At 43.8% G+C, this 14,140-nt stretch overlaps 1 protein-coding gene across 3 annotated transcripts in view; it reads left to right on the top strand.

Moving 5' to 3' along the window:
- The window catches only part of PLCL1 (phospholipase C like 1 (inactive)), a 200,154-nt gene extending 189,425 nt beyond the window's left edge, over positions 1-10,729 (top strand). For 2 of the 3 annotated variants that reach the window (XM_021398055.1, XM_021398054.1), the window contains one exon: positions 8,985-10,729. In XM_021398055.1, coding sequence (XP_021253730.1) covers positions 8,985-9,167 — 183 coding nt within the window. In that variant the 3' untranslated portion in view covers positions 9,168-10,729. The remainder of the gene's footprint in view (positions 1-8,984) is intronic. The other variant, XM_021398056.1, reaches the window with a different exon arrangement.

Below are 14,140 nucleotides of genomic sequence, written 5' to 3' on the forward strand. Positions count from 1 at the left end.
AATGTGTACTTGTGATCGTGAGTTTGTGTCCTCCAGCCCTGGTTTACATTTTCCAGCAGTGACAAAGGTGGTGGGAGTTACACAGCTCAGCTAAAGGGGTCCAGTTTAGCATTGAGAGATAAATGAACTGACTCTGCAGGCACCTGGCAGCATCAGCATATGGACAACTTACTTCAGGGTGACTTGGTGGTCTGAGATTGGAAACCATAAATTCCCCCCATGCAATTTCTCCAGCTCTCACCCAAGTAAACTTGGGCGGTATTAATGTTCTCTGTAATGGGTTTAAAAGTTGAGTTTAATTTTGCTGAAAGCCTCTCGTTTTCAGTGGCATGGCATTGTAGTTTGTAGGTTGGAAATTGTTTGATTTCCTCATTGACTTTTTGGGGGAAGGAGTGTGTAAATTAATGCTATAGTCCTTGTACCATTGTTTTTTGTGCTTGGCTCACTTGATTTGCTTTTTGTTTCAATTTCCGTCCTTCATGGAAAGTTCTCACATCTTGTGTCTGACCCCTCCTGATTTTCTTCTTCCTTCACAGTCAGTTCATTTCAGTAGCTCTTTGCCTCCCAGGTCAGTGAGCTTCTTACAAAAATAACCTTATGCACTCTTATTTGTACTTGGTTTTCCATCTGCACTGGAAGGGACAAGCTGGGATTCTCCCAGGACAAGCAAGCCGTGTTGCGCACAGGTCCCACAGACGCTGGCAGATAGCAGCCTTCTGACCTCTGCCTGATGGAAAGCGAGCAGAGGAAGTGGCTCAGTTCTGCTTTTACTGAGGTCACTGGCAAACTGGCCGTTGACTTCAGAGGACCAACATCTGAGCTGGCAGGGATCAGGTGGATCAGAGCATTTCCCCTGGTGTCTTTACAAAACCTGTTTCCTTCTAGCCATTAGGTTCTCCTGCACCCCCTCTTACCTTTCATATGATTTGGCATTTGTTGTTTCAGCTTAAGGCTTTCTGCTTCAATGTAAAATCCTTCATCATCTTTGCTGCTTGTGGGCAGGTTACAGATGGGCTGCCCAGAGCACCTCAGGTCAAGGAGAAAGATGGTTTCATGTCCCCTGTGTAGAAACACGGAGCTCTGGCAGGTTCTGCAATTCCCACACCCCAGTCAGTGGTTGATGTTTGCCAGACACCACAGCAGTGGGTCTGCAAACCCATACAATTCCTGAGAAATCAATGCTTGTGCCAGTCAGGGACGATGAGAACGTAAGGAGCTGTTTGTAGGAGCAGGCGTCATATAAGTATGCTCCATTACCTGTCCAGGTACTGCACTCTGACAGGGCCTATTTCATTTCACCTTATTAAGATTATTTCAGTTAGCTGCAAGCGTGGCTGCAGGTATTTTTCTAGCTATTGCCCTAAGCAGTGGTTTTGGCAGTGACCTAAGGTGAGCAGGCACTATTTCTGCTGCATCTCCTGTTAAACCCTTCTTTCCAAAACCCGAAAAAGCAAACACAAAACAACCCAAATCCCAGAACAGCACAGGTGCCCGTTGTTCAGTCAATACAGAACCACATGTGAGAAGGCCAGTAAAGACTTTCCAGTTCCTGATGAACTTGATGAACGTTTTGATGTCGGCATTTGTGATGAAGGACATGATTTCAGCGTTAACTGTGTGGTTAGCAGCCTGTACGGCAGTGCAGAGGGTGTCAGAGAGCAGGGAGGTGGGGGAGTGCCAGCTATTTCCAGCCAAGTGTTTTGTTCAGGGGTTGTCTTGTGCAGGTGTTCTGTGAGCTGCCATATGTATATTTTCCTGTATCTGATCCTTTTACTAAGAAAAAATGAAATGCAAGAAAAGTCTGCTCTTCTGGCCTCGTTTTTTCCCCTTCTTTTGTTTTTGCTGACTCTCTCCAGAGTTTACTAGAGTTACTAGCTGGTGCTAGTACGTGTGGGGAGCTTTCTTTTGTGACCAAAGGAGGACCAACACAAGTCTAATGTGGCTTATACTTCCATCTCAAGGCTGTGTATCTAAAATAAATAATGCCCCAATTTCTTTAATGATATGAGGTTTTGTTGGTATTAATTGTGCACTCCTGGGCTTCCAGCCAGTCTTTCAAAGTTATCACCAGAAAGAAGGCGGGCTCCGAGCATGGAGGGGTTGACAGCCAGGGTCCATACGTTTGTGTCTGTGCATGGAAGCTGTCTGCGAGAGGCAGTGCCTGGGAGACACTCAAACAGTTGAACTGCTCAGCATATTGCTAACTTCAAATTAATGTCATCATTTCTGAAAGCAAATTCCTGCTGCAGCACCGTTACAGACAGTCAGTGCTCACATTCATTGCTTTTGACAGCCTCATATAAGGTAATTTAATTGAAATGCCCAGATGAGAGAGAACCAAGAAGCATTTTTTTAAAAAATGAAAATAAATGCCCACCATTTTTATACATAAAATGTTTGCATGAAGGAATAGGCTAGTAGCTGTACAGTGCCATTGATTTGCAAGAGGCCATAGATTTTGGTGGAGAGCTCTGTGTAGAGATCAATAGGGAACGCTACAGCTTTGAATGCTTTTGCCGCTTAATTGTTGAAGAAAATGCTTGACGTTAATACCTTCTCAGGCTTTGGTCTAGGGCCAGCAGTGTTTGGGAGGGCACTTGACTGTGTGGCAAGCTGGCCACATAGGACCTTCTCCTTCATTGCATTAAGCAAATCATATAAGAGAATTACAAACACAGACGGCCTTTCCCACGTTGCTGCGGCTGCACAAGGCAGTGATATCCTCATGTTGGGGAGGCTAGCAGCCCAAAGTGGAAGTGTTTTTTTTTTGTTTGGTTGGTTTTTTTTTAAGTATTTGCTTTTTTTGCAGATTGCGTTGCCTTTTTTTTTCCTTGGTTTTCCTTATGTCACAGTGTCACAGTGGAGTTTTGCCCATTTTCACCTCCTAGGCTGCCCTCAAAGTCTGCATTTGGCTGTGTTGCACAATTTGGAAATATACAAGTTGTGGATTGGCAATTTTGTAGTTAATTACAGAGCCTTGCCCAGTGCAGTGGCAATGGAGCTGCCTCTTGGTACCAAGCACCATCGTTTAGATTTTAATTGCAACTTTCCAACAGCTGGAGAAGAATGCCCCACGTGATTTTTGAGGCAGTACCACGGCTGGCATTCCCTCTGCTCAGATGCTCACGTCACTGCCTTGTGCTGCATTGGCTGCAATGGTCTGTCACTAGCCTGCTAGAAAACTAGCCGGGCTAATGCTTAACACCTTTACAGACTATTTTGTAGATCATTTGTTTACTCATTACTTCCAATACAGACCTTTGGAGTGAGACCAAAGTGGTAAACAGAATCAGTTGAAACGTCTGGGGGCTTGTATGGGACAGCCCAATAATGAACTGCTGGCAGATCAGTCTAGTTCGGGAGCTCAAATGTAAGTAGTTAAATCAGACAGAACTGTGTTTCAGGTAACTTGAATCTTGTACTTAACACTTCCACCACATGCATGATTGTAGGATCAGGCTCCACCCCTGGGTCAGAGTGCCAATTTGCAGTTGCACAGTCATTGGATATTTTAAGAGGGTTGCCCAGCCCTTGACCATGATCAGCATTCTGTGTTTGCATAGGTACGTGGCTTCATGAGGACTGGGCTGACAGATGAGTGTGCTGAGTGCTCAGGTCAGACTGGGGACATAAAGCCTCTGTGGAGGGGCCATAGTCCTGATTCCTGCCCACTTTCCCTTTAGCTGCTGGGAGCCCCTTCTGGATGTACAGGGAACTGCTGGTTTTGTACAAGTCGCTGTTGCTCATGTGAATTTTACCAACCACGTGGAGTAATGCTAGGGTTGTTCTCTCACTCATACAAGTGCAAAAGAAGAGGCTGCTTTGTGAAACAGTATTTCCAGTCACCTGTGAACTCTTCACACCGGAGTTGTCCTAAGTTTGGTGCTGCTGGCAGGAGGTCACTGGCTGGGATGTATCAGCCTCAGAGCTGCGCATCTTGGCAAAGGAGTGAGTGCTTTTGAGGCTGCTGGTGTTTCTTGCTGGTGTGGTTTCCTTTCCAAGACTCATGCCAATATCGAGTGTGAACAAGAAGGAAGAGATGTGTCTGTGCTGTGACTGTTCTCTGTCTCACCCCCAATGTCTGTATCTGCCTTCTGCCTTGGGCAGATCCCAGGAGGCACTGCGATTGTGCGGTTGCTGGCGGGGGGGGGGACGGCTGTTGTCTGTGTCTGTAAGTAAAAGAATCTGAATGACCCTCACTGCAGGAGACTGTTCTGTCAACTCTTATTCCTCCTTCTGTCTGTTTGGATCAGAAACCTGGTTGTATCATAATCACATTCATATCTGCTGTTCCCACATTTGACTTTGAAGAAGGCTTGGAGAAATATCTGCTCTTTATAAGTTTGACATAGCAGACTAATCATTTCATTAATGATTTCCTCCTCAGGATTACATTTCCAAAGACGTGTGTAATCATTTAATTGTGTGCCTCCTTATTAATGTTAAACACAATGAAAGTCTCACTATGACACTTTGAGAATGCACCCCTCACAGTAGAGCAGCCTTCACACAGAGTACACGAATATCTCAGCCACTCTCTAGCATTTGTGCTTTCCAAGTCCTTCAGCACCGATTATCAGTGCCATTATTTTGTTGTTCTATTTTGCTGTGTCTGGCTTCTTCAGCCAAGTACTCCAGGGTGGGGATGTTGCTTTGTGATTAAATAATAAAGAAAGAGCTCGTTTCTTTGAGAAAAAGCTAAAAAATAACAGTAATATCACAAGTGTGATGTGGTGTGGACAGCAGGGGAGGAACAGAGAGCTCTGTTATTTATTGTTTGTGTAGTCAGCCCCTGTGGAATGAAAAGGAAAGCTCCCATAATATGCTGTCAGGGAGCGTGTCTGCCTGGAGATAAGCATTGTCTGCTTTTACAAAAAGCAGATTACAAAATGGCCTTCACAGCCAGTATTTCAGCCCCGCTGAAAACACGACCGAGGGTTTTCTGCTTGGCTGGTGGCAAAGCAAGGTGCCTGTGTCTGACTAGGTGGGACTGTGACCCCCAGGGTCTTCCTGCTTCCCCCGCTGCTGGTGGGAGCAGATGCAGCCTGGGGGGTTTGTGTCCCGCCTTTGTGACCATCTGAGCCCCAGTAATGGCAGGAGCCCAAAGCTAGCAGTGCATTGTGACATAAAGGCCAAAAGGTATTTCTTGGAAAGCATGGGAATAGAAACAATAATTATTAATGTATGTACCTATACCTGTGTATTTATATTCATAAGGAAATAACGTGCATCATATTAAAAAAAAAAAAAAAAGCATTGTGGAATCAAACACAAAATGGTGCTCCTTACCTAAACCACCTTCTCCTTTCATTTCTCCAACCTCAGACTCTGGCTTTTAGATGGATATAATAAGCTGTGGTCTTGACTCATAAAAATGCAGAAGTTTGATTTGGTAAGAATTTTAAATAATAATATCTACAAAATTCAGCTGTGGCCATTGTGCCAATGTCTATCTAGAGCTATTCATGGACATCTTAAATCTTCTCACGGGTTGTCACTGGAACTGAGCAGTACTTAAAGCTGTGCTAGATTATCCCTATTTCCTCAGTAGTATTAGCCCATCAAGGTAAAAGCTCATAATCTCACGCTTGCTTGACAAGCTGCATTATTTTTACAGTAATGTTAATTTATGCTGAGATTCCATGGCTTGTTGTAGTTAGGTGTATGAAACCTTACGTTTAATGTTCCCTAACTCTAAATTGAAATGGGCCTCTTGATTGTTTCTTCAAGTGCAACCCTTGGTTAATCTCTTTTGGCTTAGCTTCATGTCCTGCCAAATGTTGCGTTTAACCTTTCTCACAAGTATTCATGTTCAGGAAGGCTGATGATATCAATAGCAGAAGGAAGATAGATGGATAGATGCCAAAATGCACTGTTGTGATCTCTGTCTAGAATAGAGATGCTTTGTTTGTAAGAGCAAAGAGGATTGTTTTGTGCACAGAGGTTGTCACAATGACTGGCTTATGAAGATTGTTTCAATGTAGTCACACTTTTGAAGTTTACTCCAGCTTCTATCAGTATTTAGTTTGTTAAGGTGTTGACACAATTTTGCGGATGTTTTTCTTAAGTGGATTATGCTCACAGCCAGTTTTACAAAGCAAAAGGATGGCTTTTCAAACAGAGCATGCCCACAGATATATATTTTTTACAATATCTCTAGAATTAGCTCTGTCAGAGGGGGATGGTTTGTGACAGATCATTCAAAATCTTCTCTTCTCCTTCAGCTTGCTCAAATGAACCAGCTGTTTAAAAATAAAAAAGCACAAGGAAACCAAGACGTAAATCAGTTGGTCTGCACATGAATGGAATCACACTGTTTTGATAAGTCCACTTCTGTTTTTAGATCACTGCAAAATATGTCTTCAAAGCCTTGAAATTATGCTCAGGAGGAGTTTTTCTCTTCTTGGAGCTAGAAGATGTGTCATGTGTTGCCTCAGATGAAACCTGTAATCTGAATTGCCTGGTTACTTAAATGTGAAATCAGAATATGCATAAGGGAGAGCTGATGGCTCAGTGCTGTCACACTGGCTGTGAAGTCCCTTGGCTTCTGGGGACTTCAGATACGAGTCTCCTCAGGGTGGACTGAGGCCATCATCCTCCAGATAGGGGTGTACCAAATCCCACATAGTTTCCCTAGAAATCTTTTCCCAGACACCCCAACAAAGGGAATACCAGATGCTTCTGGGTGCTGGGTCTCCATCGTCATCATCATCAGCGTTATTTTACCTCTCTGTTGTACAGTTTCTTCCAGGTTTGGGGCGTCATTGTGCTTTGTATTGTAGGGTTGTCTATTTCGAATTGCTTTTTGTGCTAAAGAGATTTTTTCTGTTCCTGTGCATGAATACATAGTGCCAGTTTTTTTGCTCAGAGAAGTTAAGGCTGCAAAGTATCATCCATCACACTGATTTGTCATCTCATTGGTGCAACCTTCAGTGTCTGCAGTCCTGTATGCATGACAAAACAAAAGAACCAGTAACCAGCCCCACTGCAAGTGGGTTTGTTTCATGCTAAAACCAAGCTATTTAGAACTGCATTTGTGTAGTGGAGAGTCTACCACCATCTTCGATAACATTATTGTGTCATTAGTAATACTGCTGTTGGAGCTCTCTGGCTATGCTGCAATGTGCAGCATAGGACTGGTTTGCATCTCCTTCCATTTGCAGACAGGGAGAGCGAGGCACGCTGAGCACTATAGGTAGATATGGGGCTTTTGAATCCCTGCATTCCACCCTTAAAAATAAGCTCAACCTTTATCCTAAGAGCAAGAACGCATTTATGTGAAGCGTGTGCTGCATAAATTTTATTCGTTTTGCTTTTTTAAGCCGTATCTGCTCGCTGGGTTCCAAGCCATTCGTCTGTGTACCCATAACTGTCATGCTGCTGAGATACAAATCTCTTCAAAAGCGCTCCGTACCAAATAGCACAGAGCTGCTTTCTCCATCCCAGTGCTCTTTGTTATTCTAGCATTAAGTTGGATTCCTAGCATTTGGGGAGGGATCTGCATTGTTCAGCAGGGACAAATTCATGTCACCAGGAGATGAGGCAATCACCTCCTTGGATGCAGGATGCTATCTCTGGCTGACGTTGTTTTCCACGTGGTGTTTACCAGTGCTGGGAGACTTGCAAGCAACCATTGTGTTGTCCTTGTGAACACTGTTAACAGAGGCTCAGGTGGTGCAAGCCTGGTGCCAGGCACTGGTAAAAAGGAAAACTTGGTCATCTGTGTGGGATAAACTCTTCCTCTCGTTATTGAGGAAGGGAGAGCTGAAATGCTCCCACTACTGGAAGTGTCATGCTGCGTTTCCTCCAACACATCTGGTTTATTTTGAAAGCTGAAGGAGATTCAGTGGTTCATCGCCCTTCTAGTTTTTCCCAACTCTTGCATCTCTTGCCTCCTGCGAGACCTCACCGAGCATCTCTGGTTGTGGGAGGTCAAGTTAGGTTGCAGGGATGTGAATGTGACATTTCAGTCGGCGTGGGTATTCCTTCTGAATATGCTCATGAACAGCTGCACAGAGTGGTGTATTTTAAGCTGTACTTTGGGTGACATTAGGAGAAGAGCAGCTCAGGTTCTTAGTGATACTGAATTTTAATTACCAGATGCATCTCCTAGCTTTTATTTATTTGTATCCTCCAGCACCAGAATCTTGTTACATTACGGCACTTGAGATATCAATATTACATAAATATTCATTTTGGCATTTCTGAAGACAAATTCTTTAATACAAATTTTGTGTAATGTGTTTTTGTTGATTGTTACAAATTGCGTTGACAGCCTGTTACCTCACCTTTGCATGCTTTGAGAAGAGTGAAAAACAGGCTTTTACTCACGTAGTCCTTTGCTCCCACCTGCCTGATCAAAGGTCTTGGAGTGGTCTGAATGGATTCACTGTGGTGTTACAAGATGTCACGCTTCTTGTAACCACAGTTTGGCCTGCCTCTAAGGGCTGGAGAGCAAATCCAGGTGCAAGGAGGGATGGGTAAATGGGGTCTCACAGCTTGTAAAGGACCCTGGCTGGAGTCACGTAGTCATTGCCATTTGGGATCTGATGCAAGGAGTGTTCCTGCAAGGATGAAGCAGTGGCATGAGAGGGTGCTGTGTAACATTGCTACCCCATCCTGGCATTTCCTTGCTATTGACTGTGGAAGAAGATAGTCCATTTCTCTGTAGAGGTGGGCTCTTGGGAGCAAAGAACTCCTTAAGTCAGTCCAGATCAGCTCCCAAGGGGTGCCCTAGAAGGGGGGAAGTTTGGCTCCCATTGCATTTCATGCTCACTGTGCCAGCTGCTGCCTTCCCTGGTGAGCTGAGTGCAGAAGGGGCTTCAGTCCCTTCCACTGGGGCCAGTGTTCAGGAGGGCAGAAGGGGTTTGAGACAGCACCTGGCTCACATGCCACGGTACTGAACCAGTGACAGCGTATTGCTCCTGCTTTTGGTCCTGAGCGATGTGTGCGATCCCTGACTCTCTCTGTCTGTCCATCCTCAGGGCCAAGGAGATCTCCTGAAGAATGCCAAGAATGAAGCCCTGGAGAACATGAAACAGATCCAGCTGGCGTGCCTATCCTGCGGACTGAGCAAAACTGGAAGCGGGCCTGCAGATGCAAAGTCAAAGCGATGCCTAGAGGCGATACAGGAGAAGGATACAGGAGATGAAAATGGGAGGCTGTGATAGGAGGCAGAGCTGTCATGTTTGTCACAGATTTCAATAGCTCTAAACTATTTTTTTAAAGCTTTTAAAAATTCACACAGGAATGCCCTGTACAGGGTGTTAATAGTATTAAAATCCTCACAATGTCAGTATTTTAATGCAGTTTATTTATCTAAGTTGAACTCTGGTAGTAAGATTTCTAATGAAGCCAAGCTGTCTGTATGCAAGTGCGCGTGTGTGCACATATGCAAATCCTGTAGACACCCTTTCATGCATTACATTAGTCATTTGCTAATTTATTCCTTTGTCATTTTTGAATAGGCCTGTTCGTTCTGAAGATCAAAACAAATAGAGAGTACTTGTATCAGCTTTTGTGCTTTATTTTACTCTCCAGCTTTTGTCATTTAACTTATAGGTTATATTATTGTTATACTGTTTAAACAGACAAAATACATCAACAAATGTCATTACTGTTTTTGTGAGGGCAAAAACAGTGGTTTGCTGCAGATCCTGAACATGATTTTTAATGAACAATTTAAATAGAGAAGATATTAAATGATCAGAATGGCTGAGTAGATTGTGATTAGATTTCAGGTGTACATTTCACTGAATTTTAGCAAACTGTTCTTTGGGATACATCTAGATGACACATACTAACATAAGAACTAGCTGATTTATTTCATTCTAGTACATCATTGCTACCTTGTAGATCTGCAGGACACCTACAGTCTTTTCTGATAGGCATAGGTATTTAACTTGTATAGTGGTGAATATAGCTAGTCAGCCCTGTAGTTGCAAGGAGAGCTGTGAATATTCTTTGGTGATACTCTGAAGGTGAGTTTCAGGTCCTCCTGAAATGCACCATGGTGCCAGTATTGGAGGGAAGGTTTTAAAAATTCCACATACTGTGAGCTTTATTGAAGAGGTGTGAGAGGTCAGACCTTGCTTGCCTTCTGTTTAGGATCTTGTTGAAGTCAGCTGGATAAAATGGGCAGGATCTGGCCTTATGTTGTGGTGGTTAAGAATCATGCCATGCTAGACATTTGAAACAAGGCTGCAGAACTACTATGGATGTAGTATAGATAAATAGCTTGGCAAAAAAGGGATTACCAGCATTTATGTGCAGCAGTTACAAATGACCTAGCATGTGTCAAGTGTTTAGGGTAGTGCTGAGAATTGGACATCTTTTTGTGTTGCTGTAGAAAGAAAACAGAAAATGTCAGAAAGATATGCATTCTCGTCCTTTCCAGTGTCCAGTTCATATATGCTCACAACGTTCATGTCAATTAAGTACTGTGCTTGAGTGTAGTATTTGTGTTACCTAAACAGGACTAAGTGTTTTATGGTTATAAAAAAGATTATATTTATTTAAAGCATTGCTTTTATTTTGAAAAGCTACTTTTAAAATTAATTTGATTAACAAATATGCTAATTTTCTGAATTTAATGAAAAGTAATTGCTTAAAGTTTGACCATTGGAGAATCTTATATATCTATTGTGTTAAGTTATTTTTGACTTCTTAATAACACTATTATGTTCATGTTGCACATTTCTGAGAGAGTAAAGCTATGAAACAACTTTGACCCATGTTTTTAAAGTGATTTAAGACAGAAGGTAACCAGCAAGACTTGAAGTGGGTGAGTTGCTCATGAGAAGATCCTGCTCCAACAGGAACCATATTATTGCAAAGGTTATAACTCAGATGCTATAAATAGCATTTCAGTAAAACTTGCCATACTTGCTCAGATGCAGTCCTAAATCCTGTTTATCTCTGTATAAAACTGTGAATGTATTTAGCTTTCAGTGAGGTTTGGAGAGGAGTGTCTTGTGTTTCATACGAGACCTAAATCCCAGATCATGGTGCATTGTCACCTTTTGTCCTCCTGGATTACCTTCTTTATTTCATCGTGGGTTGTGTTTACATGAAAAACAGTACTTCACCTTCAGCATTACTTAGGGAGGATGGAAATAATTAACCTAATGTCACCAGTTGTGAAGGAAGCAGCCTTTGTAAGGCATTTCTCTTAGAAGGTCAAGATTGCTACAGAAAAGGAGAAATGAGCATACTTTCTGTGATGAAGTTGCAAAGAGGTACCACTCAGCACTCATTCTATACATATTTGCTGAAGCAGAAGATGGTGGCTAGAGAGAAATCTCATAGCATGCAGGACACATACCTATCATGCCATGTTTAACATTCATATCAGGTCCTGTGCCAAGCTCATGCTGTGTGACTTTCTGTGCTTAAACACAAGAATAAAACTCTGGACAGTCCTACGCTGCTGAGGCCAGGTTGATCCTGGCATTGGCAGCTGCAGCCTCCCAGCTGGAGCGACTCTGTGCTCTGTCCAAAAAGAAGAGAGGGGCCAGCAGCAAAGTTTCACCTTACCTTCATCAGTGCGTCTTTCAAAGTCACAGGGAGAGGATGCAAAAGTGAAGCCAGCATAACAAAAATTCAGCCTTGAAAGAGAACGCATGGAAAGATCATATCCAGCTTTGGTGCAACAATGTGTGAAGGACTGTCTGGCCCATCGGGAGGGGTTTCATGAGATGCCTGGCTTACTGGAGTTGTACAACCTTCCCCTTGCTCCATGTCAGTATGATTTCCCTGATTTCCCACCTTAATGGACAGATGTTATCATAGCAGTTACTTCTGTGGAAGTTATGGTAGGGAGGGATACAGGTACGTGCAGTTGTTTACAGTGTGATGGCAAGGAGAAATCAGGGAGCTCTCAGTGGACTGACATGCGAGGTGTCTGCTGGAAAGAGTACAGGTGTGAATTTATCTTGGTTCTTGTTCTCACTCTGCCACAAAGTTCGTACTCTTTACAGTATTTATTTTTTCTGTGTAAATCTCTCATCTGTAAGATAGGACTGATTATTTTTCCCTTCCTAAGTATGGGGTAGGTTACAGATTTCTAAAACTCCTTCGAGTGTGCTGGTGCTCTCTGGAGAAGAGCACCTCAGCTCTTCTCGGTTCATCCCGCAGCACCAGTTCTGCTTACTAAAAGTGGCCCACTGAGTTTGGGCTGTCCTGTACCACCAGTGCCTACCAAGTCCTCTCCTGCTGGTGAGGACAGGGGAGCCAGCATGTGCCACAAGGGCTGAGCCCCGACCTGCTTTCCTCTCCCAAGGGCATTGCTTCCTCCAGCACTCAGGAGCACGCTGTCCACGCACTGGTGTGTCAGGCACCTACTAAACCACACTTTTGGTCAAGCGTGGCAGAGGGAGCCACCTCACAGATGTTCCTGCAGGCTTCCCGAGAAAAGACAGGGTGAGTGGCTCAAAGAGGCCCTGACAGTCCCTTTCCTGCAACAAGGCTGCAGTGTGACCTCTGCCTGTGTTTGGCACCAGGGCCCATGAGGGAAGAATGGATGCGGAGGTTTCACTTGTGTTTTGCTTTTTGTATATGTGAAGGACTCTGGTCATGAGACACTGGAGAGGAGGCTAAATTAGTCTGGCTGTTGGTGGACCTGGCTAATCTTAAATCATCAGGGATAATTTTTTTACCGAAGTTCACATGCTAGCTTGACCAGCAGCACTGACCCCTTCCCTTCTGTCTCCTGAGCTCAGCATAAGTTAAAGCACCGTGGGACTCTCCTTTCTGTATCATTTTCATGGATTTTATTCCCTGTTTTTAACGGGATAATATTGCTTCCCAGCATGAACAAGGTGAGAGCCTTGCGTGTTCATCCTCTTGAGATTAATCTCCCAAAATAGATTGTTATCAGGTAATTGCATGCATGGAGAGAGCTTTGCTTTATAATGATCTCTCTCTTCTGCCTATCTGTTCGGACTAAAACATTAGGTCATAGCCTCCTTGGCCTTCATCTCAGTCCAGCAGTGGCAGACAACAGCCTCACACAGGGGACTAACTCCTAACTCCATGAAACAAAAAACTGATGGGGTTGCAGAAGCAGTCTCTTCCTGCCTCCCCCTGCTTGCTGTGGGACTGGGAGTAGTGGTCCCAGCTCATGCTGCAGCAGCAGCAGGTGATGTACACATTCAATAAATCTGAGACTTACCTGTAAAGTGCAGAGCATAACAGGGATAAGGTGACTGCAAGATATGAAAACATCTGGGCACAGTGAATGGGCACTTCGGAACAGAGGGTGATTTAATGGTTTCAGGCAGCAGGATTCACTCCAGAAATACTTTGAATCTCCTGTGGCACATGAGAAATGGACGTGATGGGCAGGACCAGTGCTGCAGGAACAGTTATTTGAGGGATGATTTTGATTTTGTCTCACGTTTATCTGCAGCTGGCTGCAGCTTGGCTGGGGAGCAGCCTGTGTGGGAAGGCCCGATGTGGGAACAGAGGGCTGGTAAACCTACGTGCTGGGTGTGTTACCCAGTGCTGCAGAAATGAGGGAATGAAACATGGCTTAGAGAGGCCTGGGCTAGGTTATTGCTGTTTTGTGGGTCACTAATAAAATTGTTCTTCACTTTCCAAATGCATGAGACAATCCTGCGTGTGGCTCTTCGTGGAAGCAGAGGGAGGTGGTGGGGATGGCATTGAGGGAGCTCTCTGCGTAGAGGAAACAATAGGCACTGAGATGGTTCCCACTCACCTACCAGGGCTGGTATGAAAATCCTGATGTATCAGAATAGTCTAGCAGCATCCTTTGGGTTCTCATTCACAGTTTAAGGCTGTGTAGTCTTCTGTGCTTTCCATAACAGATCTCTGAAAAAAAAAAAAAAAACCCCACGAAGTTTCCTTTTTAAATTAATGTTAAGGAGTATGGGAGTTCAGTAACCGAAATGTGAGCAGTTGGACCAGAGAAGCGATGCAAGATCTATCCCACCAGCTGTTCCTGTGCAACAGAAAACACTGTGTGAACATGCCCTGACCAAACGAGTCATGCTTTGAATGCATTTTTTCTGCTCTCTTTGATTGTTTGAAGTAGTTTTTGAAAAATGAATTGCTTTTGCATCTAATACTCATGCAGTAATATCAAGAGAACGTGCAGAAATCTAAATCTCAGCACAAAGAA

This window comes from Numida meleagris, chromosome 5 (assembly GCF_002078875.1).
Source record: "Numida meleagris isolate 19003 breed g44 Domestic line chromosome 5, NumMel1.0, whole genome shotgun sequence".
Taxonomy (NCBI): domain Eukaryota; kingdom Metazoa; phylum Chordata; class Aves; order Galliformes; family Numididae; genus Numida; species Numida meleagris.